General features: G+C 60.0%; 1 protein-coding gene and 1 long non-coding RNA gene across 2 annotated transcripts; both read right to left on the reverse strand.

Moving 5' to 3' along the window:
- Positions 1-2,209: 2,209 nt before the first annotated feature.
- Positions 2,210-3,941, reverse strand: LOC103672952. The gene is made up of 2 exons (XR_571274.2): positions 3,182-3,941; positions 2,210-2,423 (listed from the first exon to the last, which is right to left on the reverse strand). It is a non-coding gene; the product is annotated as an uncharacterized LOC103672952 (long non-coding RNA).
- Positions 3,942-8,039: 4,098 nt separating this feature from the next.
- On the reverse strand, positions 8,040-11,486 carry LOC121102249 (small integral membrane protein 10-like protein 2A). Its single transcript, XM_040627559.1, has 2 exons — positions 10,747-11,486; positions 8,040-9,943 (listed from the first exon to the last, which is right to left on the reverse strand). Exon 1 carries the CDS (start codon positions 11,375-11,377, stop codon positions 11,141-11,143), a length of 237 nt encoding a protein of 78 aa, XP_040483493.1. The 5' UTR covers positions 11,378-11,486; the 3' UTR covers positions 8,040-9,943; positions 10,747-11,140.
- Between the last annotated feature and the right edge of the window lie 785 nt (positions 11,487-12,271).

Raw genomic sequence — 12,271 nt, forward strand, 5'->3', positions numbered from 1 at the left:
CGGCGGCCTCTGGTCCCCGGGACAGCCTGCGAGGAGGCTGTGGCACATGCTCCTTTTACCGCCACGAGGCTGGGGCTCAGGGAGGCCCGGGGCTGTTTCCACGGCCCCTGAGAAGTGCTACAGCTGCTGTACCCAACGACAAAGTCCGTGGCCTTGACACTGACACGGGGCTGCCTTTCGGCGTCGCGGAGACGGAACAGTCCGTGTGACGAGCTACGAAGGAGGCTCACAGCTAATAAAGACCAGGCCTCCGTTACTGCCGGCTTCCCCGTGGCGGGCTCCGTGCTCAGAGCTTATTCCTTGACGTGCAGGACTTCCCTGATGGCTCGCAGAACCTCGGAATTGCTAATCCCTGTGCACACGAAGGAAGCGAAGGGCAGAGAGTAAGTACGAGGGGCCTGGCACCCGCTCGTGACCCGGAGAGCCAGGGTTCCAACCCAGCTGCTTTCCCCCTCGCAAGCCTGCTGGCACCGCAAGGCGCCTCGCTTCAAGATGGGACTAGCCATCTCCCGGTACTAATGGTGTTCTCAGCGGACCCTGGGGACACGGGGCGCCCTGCTCCCCGCGCTGTGCCTGAGAATCACGGGTGTAGCACGCATGGCATCGGAAGCCCAGCATCCGTTCACGAGTCTTCTGTGCTCAAGATCGTGCATCTCGGGTAACTCGAAAACCTGTGCTTCTCCTCCTCACTGTGCACCCACTTACAGGAAGCTAGTTCTGCCAAAGCTGGGTGCAGGGCTCTTTACCCTGGCCCGAGTCTGGGCTGCGCTGAGAGAGCAGCGCCACCTGCTGGCCACTCCCTTGAACTACATCAGAACGCCTGGCGGGGCTGTTGCTCTGGCCTTCAGCGAGAGGGCCAGGCAGCCCGCAGAGCAGTTTTTCCTAAGCGGAAGGGAAGGAGGTCTTGGGGCACAAAAAGGTGGTGGGGGACGTAGGTGTCAAGGTGAGCCTGCAGGGCATCTGCCTTAGCCCTTTGGCTGTGATTCCCGGGGTGATAGGGTCTGACTTTTTCTTGCATTTGACATCGGGGAGGAGCCCACCCCGCAGTTCAGCTGAGAACGGCAGTCCCCCCAACACAGGTGGCATATACCCTGGTTTCCTCTCTGCCATGTATGTCTTGGTTTGGGGTTAATTTTTGTATGTGATGTGAGGTTAGGGTCAAGTTGCATGCTCACGGGCCCGCTTTTCTAATGTTTCCAGGACTACTTCTTGAAAGTATTATCCTTTCTCCATTGCATTGCCTTGACGCTTCTGTCAAAATCCATCGTCTGTGTAGTTCTGAGTATATTCTGAACTCTCCGTTCTGTGCACTGATCTCCATCGTTCTGCAATAGCACGAGGCCCGGTTGATGGCTGTGAGCCTTGAACCTAGGTAGTGAAGTGCTGAAACTGTTCGTTTTCAAAATCGTTTGGCTGTCTTCCGCCTTCTGCATTTCCGTGTAAACGTTGGGATCAGCTTGGCAATTTCTTTAAGGAGTCCTGCTGTGCGTTTATTGGGAATGCACTGAATCTACACGTCAGTTTCGTGGAGTTGACACTTAGCAATACGGAGTCTTCAAATCTATGAGCACACACAGCTCTGCATTTACACCTGCTCTTTCATTTCTTTTGAGGTTTCACGGTACAGTCTTGTGTATCGTTTGTCAAATTTATCCCTAGGTACGAATCATTCTACAGATGGCCAACAAGCAATGGAAAGAGGCTCAACATCCTTAGTCATTAGGGAAATGCAAATCAAGATCGCAATGAGACAGCACTTCACACCCACGAGGAGGACCATCATTTAAAAACAGGAGAATAACAAGTATCAGAGAAGATGTGGAAAAATCAGAAGCATCATACGTTACTAGCGCGAACACACGGTGGTGCGGCCTCTCTGTGAAACACTGTGGGGGTTCCTCGGTGAGTTAAACAGAGAACAGCCATGCGATCCAGGAATTCCACTCCCACATATGGATCCCAAAACGTGAACTCAGGTGTTCAAACACAACTCGTTCACGAATGTTCCCGCAGCGCTATGCATAAGAGCCAAAAGGTAGAGACAACACAAATGTCCATCACCGGGGGAATGGCTAACCAGAAGTGGTCTATGCGTACGGTGGCATAGAATTCACCCCCTAAACAGGAACAAGGTGCTGACCCAAGCAACAATCTCTCTGAACCTCCGAACCTTATGCTGAGGGAAAGAAACCAGACAGAAAAGGTCACATATTGTACGATTCCATTTTTATGAAACGCCCAGAAGAGGCAGAGAGACAGAAAGCACCGTTTTGGTTGCGAAGGGCTGGGGTAGAGAAGGAATGGACAGCGACAGCTTCCTGGTATGGTGTTTCCATTCTGGGGTGACGGAAATGTTCTGGAACGTGATACTGGTGACAGTTGCACAACATTGTGAAAGTGTTCCAGGCCACTGGATCGTATACCTGAAAATGGGTAAAATGGTACATTTCACGTTCTGTGTACTTTGCCACAAGAAAAAGTCAATCGATCATATATGTAGGGATACGTTTATAGTCTCTCAGTCTGTTCCGCTGATTTACACACTGATCTTTGCACCAATACCACACTGTCTTTATTACTGTGCTTTATAATAAGTCTCGGGATACCTATGGTAAATCCTCAACTTTGTTTTCCCTTTTCACGATGCTTTAGTTATTTAAGGTCATCTGCATTTCCACCTACATTGTGGAATCAGCTCGTCAATTTCTATAGGAGACTCAGCTGAGCTTTGGATAGAGCTTGTGTCCAATCTACAGATGAAATGGGGGAAGATTGCCATCTTGACAATATTCAGTCTTCCTAACCATGAAATGTCTCTATCTATACTTTTTTTTTAAAGTATTTATTTCTTTGAGAGAGCGAGCAAGTGAGCGTGAGCAGGGGGAGGGAAACAGGCAGAAGGAGAGAGAGAATCTGCAGGCAGCCTCCCTGCTGAGCACGGAGCCCCACGCAGAACTCATCCCAGGACCCTGAGATCATGATCTGAGCCGAAATCAAGGGCCTGCCTCTCACCCAACTGAACGACCCAGGCACCCCTCTATCTAGAGCTCCTTTAAACCTTCCCGGCAATGTTTTTCAAATTATTTTATTTCATTTTTGAATTTTTGTTGCTAGTATATAGACATACAATTGCGATTTTAATACTGATCTGGTGTCCTGTGGCCTTGCCGAATGTACTTACGGGTCTAGGGCCTTTTGGTCTCTGTGTAGCTCTTGGGATTTTCTCCATATAGGATCATCTGTGAGTAAAGATCGTTGTACTTCTTCCTTTCCAATCGGAATGTTTTTATTTCGGGGCATGAGGCGCGTGCCCCGCTGGCGGGGCTCTCCTGTGTACTGTGGAAGAGAAAGGGCAGAAGCGCGCCTCCTGCACTGTTCCCCATGGTGGAGAAAACCTTCATCCCTCCACCGTTAAGGATCGTGCACACTCTACGATTACGTGGACACTCCTCCCTAGGTTGAGAAAGTTCCTTTCTAGATACCAGTTGTGTTGGAAATGTTTATCACAGCTGGGCATTGGATTTTGTCAGCTCTCGCTCCCGCTCCTACCGTAACAGTCAGTTCCCCCCCTTCCTCTGTTAGTACGGAGTAAAACTTTGATTGACTTTAAGCTGTGAAACCAACGTTGCATTGCAGGGAGAAACCCCGCGTGGTCCCGCTATGTATCTCTAGGGTGTTCGGACCAGGCCTGCCTGCTCTCCCTACTGACCATTCGCAAGGGTGTGGTCCCCGAGGCACAGGACAGAGAACCCACTGTCGGGGCTAAGGAGCGGCCAGCAGGTTCTAGGGCGGCAGCCGGGCTCAAAAGCCTTCCATGACAGGCTGTCATCTTCCTAAGGACCCCACAGGGGAGCCCCCGTCCCCCTGAAGCACACGCAGGGGCACCCACCCCAGCTCATTTGTCTAGGGCCACCATATTGGCGATGTCACCAATGATGGGAGGAGACTGTCCCACTAAAGCACACGCAGGGGCACCCACCCCAGCTCATTTGTCCAGGGCCACCATATTGGCGATGTCACCAATGATGGGAGGAGAGAGGACCCCCTTGCCCTCCGCCTCTTAGTGGCCCCAGGAGCCTGGCTGCTGCCTCCCCGTTGGCTGGATGGTGGCCAGGGCGGGCCCTACACGGGGAGCGCTCGGAGGTCCCCAGCTCAGGGCTCTGGCCAGCTCCTGGGATGGCAGCGGCGCTCCTCGCGGGGCACAGAAGCTGAGACACAGACACAGAAGGCACGGACCCTGAGAGGCCGCTGTGACCACAGAGCATCCACGAGGCAGAGGCTGCGAGAGGCGCTCCTCGCGGGGCACAGAAGCTGAGACACAGACGCAGAAGGCACGGACCCTGAGAGGCGCTGTGACCACAGAGCATCCACGAGGCAGAGGCTGCGAGAGAGGCAGGCCCTTGGCTCTGTTTTGTGGGGCGGGCCTTGCAGGTGGTGGTGACCTTGGGACCTTGCTCAGCCTTGGGGCCAGAGCTGTGGCTTTCCTCCAGAGGACGGCCGGGGCACAGAAGCTGAGACACAGACACAGAAGGCACGGACCCTGAGAGGCCGCTGTGACCACAGAGCATCCACGAGGCAGAGGCTGCGAGAGAGGCAGGCCCTTGGCTCTGTTTTGTGGGGCGGGCCTCGCAGGTGGTGGTGACCTTGGGATCTTGCTCAGCCTTGGGGCCAGAGCTGTGGCTTTCCTCCAGAGGACGGCGGACACTGCAGATGGGGCAGCCTGAGGCAGCTTGGTGCCCTGCCAGGGGCATCTCAGTCCCTCTGTGCCCCATGCAGGGATCCTCTCCAGCAGGGCTCCCCAACCCCGGCTCCAGGCTGCAAGCGTGGCTCCTTCTCGTGGGCCTGGGGTGGGTGTGATCCCGAGTTCCCGACAGCTGGGTCTGCATCCACCCGAGCCCCAAATTCTCCTGTCCTACCCCAGGGGTGACGGTGCTGGCAGAGAAGCATCTGGGGTGCTTCCGCTCCCCCGCATTTCCCCAGAAGCCCCAGCAGATTCCTTCCTGAGGTCCCGGATGCTGGATCACCCCGATTAGAGAGAGGCTGCCTTTGATGTCAAGTACACGTGTACTTGAAGCCAAGCGGTCAAGTCCTAGGTCTGTCGCTGTTAGGAGGCCAGAGGCCACACTGAAGCAGCTCACCTTTGTATCCTGAAATCCTGCCCCAGAGGGTGCTTCTGCTCCCCCGCATTTCCCCAGAAGCCCCAGCAGATCCTTCCTGAGGTCCCGGATGCTGGATCACCCTGATTGGAGAGAGGCTGCCTTTGATGTCAAGTACACATGTACTTGAAGCCAAGCGGTCAAGTCCTAGGTCTGTCGCTGTTAGGAGGCCAGAGGCCACACTGAAGCAGCTCACCTTTGTATCCTGAAATCCTGCCCCAGACTCTGGCACTGAAGGGTGACTCAGGGGACACCGGGGCACGCGTCACTGTGCCGGTGGGCACCTGTGAAAACAAGAAGGTTCTCTGGGGTGGCCGGTGGTCCTGCTCTGAAGGGTGGATCTGATGAGCCGAACCCTTTTTTGTGCCAAGCGCTGGCTCAGGGCCACCCGGCCTTCCTGCCACGTGGTCCTCAGAAAACCCCGCAGGGAGGCGGGAGCAGTGGCTCAGTGGCCATTGCCTGCCGTTGTCCCCTGCCTTTGGGGCGCCTCCTTCCACAGGATGAGTGCAGGGTGGGCTCCAGAGTGGAGTCTGGAAGGTTCTCCTCTGTGGTCTGGTGCCCGAATCCACACTCCAGCTGGGTGTGAGCCCTGCAGGGGTGGCCGAGTCTCAGCGGGGTGAGCCGCGGAGGGCTGCTGCTTAGCCCTCTTCTCTCCCCTTCCTCCATGGAGGGGAGCAGCGCACCGAGGGGAGACGGGAGGGGGCTGCGAGCCTGCCCAGAAAGGGTGCAAAGGTGGCCGGTGGAAGCCAGGGCCCGTGGGAGGAGGGAACTAGAGCATTCCACAAAGGCAGCCCAGGAGCCTCAGAGGGTCCCCAGCACGTCAGTGGGAAGCAGGCAAGAGACGGAGGATCCAGCCGGAGTGCTCCCCATGCAGGTAAGGAGCTGCAAACACCGACAGGCGGAGACAGAGGGGATCCGGGGGTGACCCCTGTGCTCCAGAAGGGCACTGCCGATACTGTGTCCTCTCGTGGTTGGCAATACACATAAGATCTTCTAAACTCTAAACTCGAGCTTCTCTTATAAAAGGGGCCACAGAACCTCGGAGGCACGGCTGAAGCAATGGCATTTCCCATTTCCAACAAAACAAACCAAAGACCCACACGTGGCCCAGGACGAAGAGGGGCTGTTGATACTGGGAAAGCCTGCGCACCAGGGAGACGCGTGGTCCCAGCTAGGTGCAGCCACAGCAGTGAGCCCTGGGGAGGAGGGCGGCCGGCCCAGGGGAGGGGCGGAGCACAGCGGAGGGGCAGGCGGGAGGCAGGAGCACAGCGCCAGGGAACTGACCCACGAGGCCTGTCTTGGCGGCTGCCGCCTGAGGACGTGTCCGCACACCCACCTGCCAGAATCAGGGGTCTGTACTGAGGCCTTCACCGGGTTCAGACACACATGCCCAGCGGACGGGCTCAGCCACACCTCACTCTCTCACGGCTGCGACCTCGGAACAGCTCCTCGTGGGGGATGGTGGGGGGAAGGTCCACTCCAAGGACAGGGGAGGAGGTGAGGAACCTCCTGGCGCTCGGAGCAACCTCGCGGGTCATCCGGGGACCACAGCCTCGCCATGACCTCCTCCGAAGGTGGCCGTGGGGAAGATGGGGAGGTGACGGGAACAAAGCAGCCAGCAGGGCCCCGGGGCCCCGGGCGGGCTCGCCACACCTGCCAGTTCCCTCCGCTTGCTTTCCTCTCCTCCTAGAGACCAGGCTGCTCCAGGTGAAGCCGGAACCAATGTTGAGTAGCCATCGGCTCGCAGAAGGCCACGGCCACCCTGAAGGCTCCCTATAGGCCACGCGAGAGCGCCCGTGGCCGGCCTGGGGCCACGCGATGGTCCGTGACGAGCTGGGCTCAGGACGAGACCCTGGACCACAGCGGAAGCTGCCTGCCCTCCTCGGTGGCAGGGAGGGTGCGCCTCCCTCTCCAACGTGCCCAGGACCCTGAGCTCCTGGGACCCTGCGCTCCGGTCTGACCCCCCCATCTCAGTGGTGGCAGGCTACGTGATCTCTGGGCTGGGGTTGGGACCAATGGCGACTGCACGGGACGGTCTGGACACAGCAGAGGGAAGCTCAGGGCACTGGCAGGGACTGGGGTCCATCCCTCCTGTGGTGGCCAGTGCTCAAAGGGTCTGATTCGTCAGGGTGCTTTGACCCCTGGACGTTCCCAGCAGGTGGAGCACAGCCAAGACCCTTACCCCAGGCTGTGCTCCTCAGGGGGACCATGACCCTGCATCCTCAGGAGTCCTCCCCCAGGGGACTGTGGGCCTTCCTCCTTCTTCTACCTCGACCACTGGGCTCCCCAGGCACCCTCCACCAGCCCCCTGCCTGCCTGCCTGCCCACCCTCAGCCCTACAGTAGTTGGAAGCCATGGCCAGGCTTCTATGGGGAGTCACTAGGCTGGGGCTCTCAAGGGACAGTTCGGGTCTCAGCGTGGGGGAAGGGCAGCAGGCTTCCAGTCCCCACCCTCTTATCTTTTCCAAAACTGGCCACCCACCGGGCCGGCAGGGAGGCAAGGGGGATCTTGCCACCTGCTGCTGCAGACGGGCCTCCAGGGGACCCAAAATGCTGTGCAGGGAGGCTCTTCGACCCCACCTCCCGCAGCCCACCCTCCAGCTTCCACTGGATGAAGCGTTTTCTAAGGCCCGGCTCTAAAACGGAGAGAAGACCCAGGTGCCAGGCTGTTCAAATAAGGTTATGAAAGGGACAGATCGCCACCCCTCCGGCCAGGCCCGTGGCCCTGCCTTCTCCTCCAGGGGCCCTGACCCAGGCGGGCGGGTCTCCCCGCATCTCCTGACCGGGCCTCCGCCCCGGCCCCGCCCCCTGCAGCCCTCCCAGGTGACGTCACCGCCAGCCCCCCTCCTCTGAGGCGACCTCACCGCACCACAAGAGGCGGCCCCCAGTTTCATGTTATTTTATTGAACTCAGGGAGGGCTGTTTTTTTAACTGAGACTGACAAGATCTGACAACACCGGGAACGAGAGCATTTCTCGGAGCAGCCGGTGCTGCCCGGGACAGTTAACCACGCTCGGGGAAGTGACAGTCACCCTACTCGCCCCTGTCTGGGTTTTGTAGAAGCGCTGCCGCCTGGAAAACAGACTGCAAATGAATAAAGTGCATGGAGAGCCCGTCAGGCGGCCAGGGCCCGGTGCGGGGAGCGGGGCGGGGGGTGGGGGGGTGGGGGCAGGGCAGGCTGCGAACTACTCAAGGCCAAACCGGTCAGAAAAGCAAGGCAGCAGCACAGGTGGGGGCAGTGCAGCCCCGGCCGGTCCCTCGGGGGGCTGTGCGGAGACTTGCCGGGCCCCCGCAGCGGGGCAGGCAGGGGCTGGGGCGCCCCGCAAGGAAGGGCTCTCCGGCCAGGGCCTTGAGGCTCCCCCCCCCATGGGGAAAAGGAGTCACAGGCCCCAGGGGGCTCCAGCAGAGCAACAAAGCCGCAGCTGGGGAGCAGGTCACCCCGAGGGTGAGGCGGGGCCTTGCAAGGGGCACATCTGTGCATCAGCTAAGGAGGCCCCTTGTCCTCTCTTCTCACGCGCTGTCCCCAGACATCTGCGAATGGAGTGGGCGGGCTGGCAGGCTCCCAGAAGTGGTCCAGGGTGGAAAGGGATGGGGCACAGGAAGCGCCACGAGGACACTTGGCACAAGGAAGGAAGCCATCACACCCTGTCTGTGGGAAGCTGCAGGGGACACATGGTGGCCTCATCTGGCCTCAGTCCCCGGGCTGAGGTGGGCAGAGCTCTTCACTCAGGACCTGGCCTCCAGCTTCGTAGCTGAGGAGGGCAGGAGGTGTGACACTGGGCCACTCTGTCCCCGGGCCTGGCCAGACTGCTTGGGTTTTCAGTCCCAGGAATTTGGAGGCTGGGGCCTAGAGCAACCAGTGGCAGAGCCGCTGTGGGACCTGGGTCCTTCCTGGCTCCCCTCGGGGCCACGCCTGGCCTTCCTGGTGCACCAGGGAACCCCACACCTGGGGCCTCCAGGACCAATCCAAGCCCATCCAGAAGAGGTTCTCCAGCGGGATCCTGGGCTGGGGGGGGGGCGAGCCTGAGGACAGAGAGATGGGGTCATGCGTGGGTCCCAGCCCCATCCCAGGTTTTCCCTTTACCCTCCTGGTTCCCTCCTGTCCCCAGGAGCCCTACCCCCACCCTGCCACCCAAACTGAGAGGCTTGTGCCACTCAACTGCTGAGGAGCCCTTGGTCCAGCCTGGGGTGGGGTGGCAGGGGTAGGCCAGGCTCTGTGGGTAAAGACATCCGCCCCGCAAGGCGTTCTAGGACTCTCTCCTGTGTCCATCTCAGCTCTGACCACCGTCTTCCCTGTGACCTCCCACTCCACTCCAAGAAAAGCCAGCTCCCCACACTACCTACCCTGGACCTCACTCTCTCTGCCCCTAGGTCCCCCAGGGGGGCCTTCGGCTCCCCTCCCCCACCCCACCCATGCCAGGTTTTCTCCAAGGCTGGGGGCAGATTCAGCCCCACCACTTCTTATCTGTATGACCAGGCCAGACCTCTCCCTGTCCCAGAGCTAGCTTTTCCAATGATCAGGTGGGAGAACAGAACTCCCTCAAAGTGTTGCTAGGAGCTGCAGTGCTGAGTGACAGGGCGGCATCCTTCCCCATGCCAGAACCGGACCACTGGCTACCCCAGCCCTCCGTGCCTCTGCCGGGAAGGTCCTTTCTCTCCTCCTGGGCCAGGCCCTTCGCCCAGCTGCTCCCCAGGCAGCTCTGGGGCCAGGGGTGGCCCCTGGGCAGGGATTGGAGTCTCCTGACAAGGCCAGACAAGGGGTGGGTCACCACCTACAAACGCTGGTTCCTGAAAAGACAAAGAGATGGAGACTTCACAGTGGCCTCCCCAGGGAGAGTGGTGCCAGTTTGCCCAAGTGCAGCCTCCTCGCAAGCCCCTCCTCCACCTGCTCTCTCCACCCCAGCCTGAGAGCTGCCCTGGGCTCAAGAAGATCTCCATTTCCAGGCTCCTCTGGGTGCACAGGGGCTGCTGGAGGCAGTGTTCAGTGGCACCGGGAGGGCAGACACAGGGGCTGGAGGGAGGGTGGCTGCAATGGCGCCAGAGCAAGACTGCAGGGCAGGGACAGGGCCGAGTGGCCTTCCCACTGGCCTCCCCACTCCTAACGTCCAAGTGCCCAGCGCCAGAGGACGCCCCCAGAGCGGGCGGGGAGCAGCAGGCACAGCAGGAGCAGGCCCCGACCCCAGGGGCCTGAGGGCTTAGAAGGGGCCTGACCAGGGCTTTGACCAAGAACACAACCACCCTCCCTGTCTGGCCCCCTAAGGGGGTGAAGGATGGCAGCATCTTTTCCTTCTAGGGCCTTCCCCAGCGCCTCCCCCAGCCCATTCCCCTCCATTCCCTGGGGTTCAGGTGGCAGCACCAGGGCCTCTGGGGAAAGCCAGGCGAGGATGGGCTGACCCTCTGAGATGCCCGGGCTGCCGCCACCCCTCACTCCTGTATGGGAATGAGGACCAGGGATTCCGGGACTCCTGTGGCTCCCCGCCTGAGCAGCTCAGGGGTTGGCTTCCTGGGGTCCCGTCCACAGTTCCCCCTGTCACCGAGATGTCATGGCAAGCGCCGCCGCCAGCCCGCGGGTCCAGCTTCTGGCCTCCTACCTTGCGGATCGGGGCCAGTCAAGTACCTGCTGCAGAATTTTTCCTTGCTGCTTCCCGGGCTCTGGCCAACGTGAGGCAACAGGTCGGCCGCACTCAAATTGGGTTTTCTGTTGTGTGTTTTTTTTTTTTTCTCAAGCCCAACGGAAAGGGCCCGTTTGGCGAGTTTCTGTGCAATAGGTCACCGGCGGCGCCGCGGGCAGGCGGGTCGTGGCCGGGGCCGAGCGGCTCGGCGGCCGGGTGGCCGGCGTGGTCCGCAGAGGTCTAGGGCCCGGGGGCCCGGGCCGCCCCGCCTCCTGCCCCCGCCGTGTCCCGGCGGCCGGCCCTCATGCCGGCGCCCCTGTCCGTCGCGGCCCGGCGCGCGGGACCCTCCTGCCGGGGCTGCGGCGGCGCCCGCTCACTCGATCCGCACCTGCAGGCGGACGTTGAGCATCACCGAGGCCACCACGTAGAAGTAGGGGAAGTTCATGCGCAGCCGCCAGGCCAGGTCGAAGAAGGTGATCAGCGTGCGCGTGAGCCCCTTGCAGAAGGCGCCATACGAGCCGCGGGCGGCCGCCGAGCGCGACAGCCGCACCACCAGGCCCGACAGGGCCGCCGCCGCCGCTGCCGCCGACAGAGCCGCCGACGCCGCCATGGGCCCGGGCCGGCGCAGGCCCCGCCGACCCAGGGGAGCGCGAGCGGCTGGACAGGTGGACGCGAGGCCTGAGGCGCCCCGCCCCGCCCTCGGTCACCCCTTTCCCGGCTGGGCCGGCGATGCAGCCTCCGCGGCCACCGCCACCGCCCCTCCGGAGCAGCCTATGGAGAGCTCCGCCCCTCGCCGGCTGCCGGGGCGGCCGCCGCCAGCGTAACCCCGCCCCTAGTGTGGACACGCCCCCTCCCGGGTCCACAGAGCGGCGACTGCCGACAAGGGACCGCCCACCAGACCACCCCCGGGACCTCCCCCATCAAGCTCCGCCTCCTTCTGGGCTCCCAAGGGCACAGCCCGAGGGCAGGAAGGGATTGGATTGGAAGGTGGTATTCCCCAGGGATCGCTTTCCGGGAACGTCCTCGGGGACCGGGAGTGTCTGGACCGCTATACTGATTCCGTGCAGATGGCGTCCCGGGAAGGCTCCGCCTGTTTACCTTACCCCCTTCCCCACTGTCTCCACAGAAAACCCGGCCAGCCAACCCATTGTACCTTTTTTTAATTCACATTTCTCTGCTAACTCAGCACTGTGAGTTTCACCAATCCCACAGGCGCATTGTTTTCTTTTTGGTATATTTGCTGGTCATGTGTATTTCTTTATTGAATTGCCCCATTGTCCTTCTCTTACCTGTAAGAGAGGAAAACTTTCCCTCTATACTCTAATATTCTATTTGTACACACCTCTAGGTTATGAAATAAATCGACAACAGGCAGATTAACTGTAGAAAAGGTATACACATTTACTAATTTTTAATATTACCTGCACGGGGACATCACAGAAAACAAAATGTGAACACCCGGAGAGGCAGTGAGATTTGAGAGCTTATATATCATCTTAATAGG

The sequence above is a fragment of the Ursus maritimus genome (assembly GCF_017311325.1).
Source record: "Ursus maritimus isolate PB19 chromosome X unlocalized genomic scaffold, ASM1731132v1 scaffold_X1, whole genome shotgun sequence".
Lineage (NCBI taxonomy): Eukaryota > Metazoa > Chordata > Mammalia > Carnivora > Ursidae > Ursus > Ursus maritimus.

Excerpts from the sequence above, each read along its gene's own strand:
- LOC121102249 (XM_040627559.1), bottom strand. The coding sequence starts at position 11,377 with ATGGCGGCGTCGGCGGCTCTGTCGGCGGCAGCGGCGGCGGCGGCCCTG.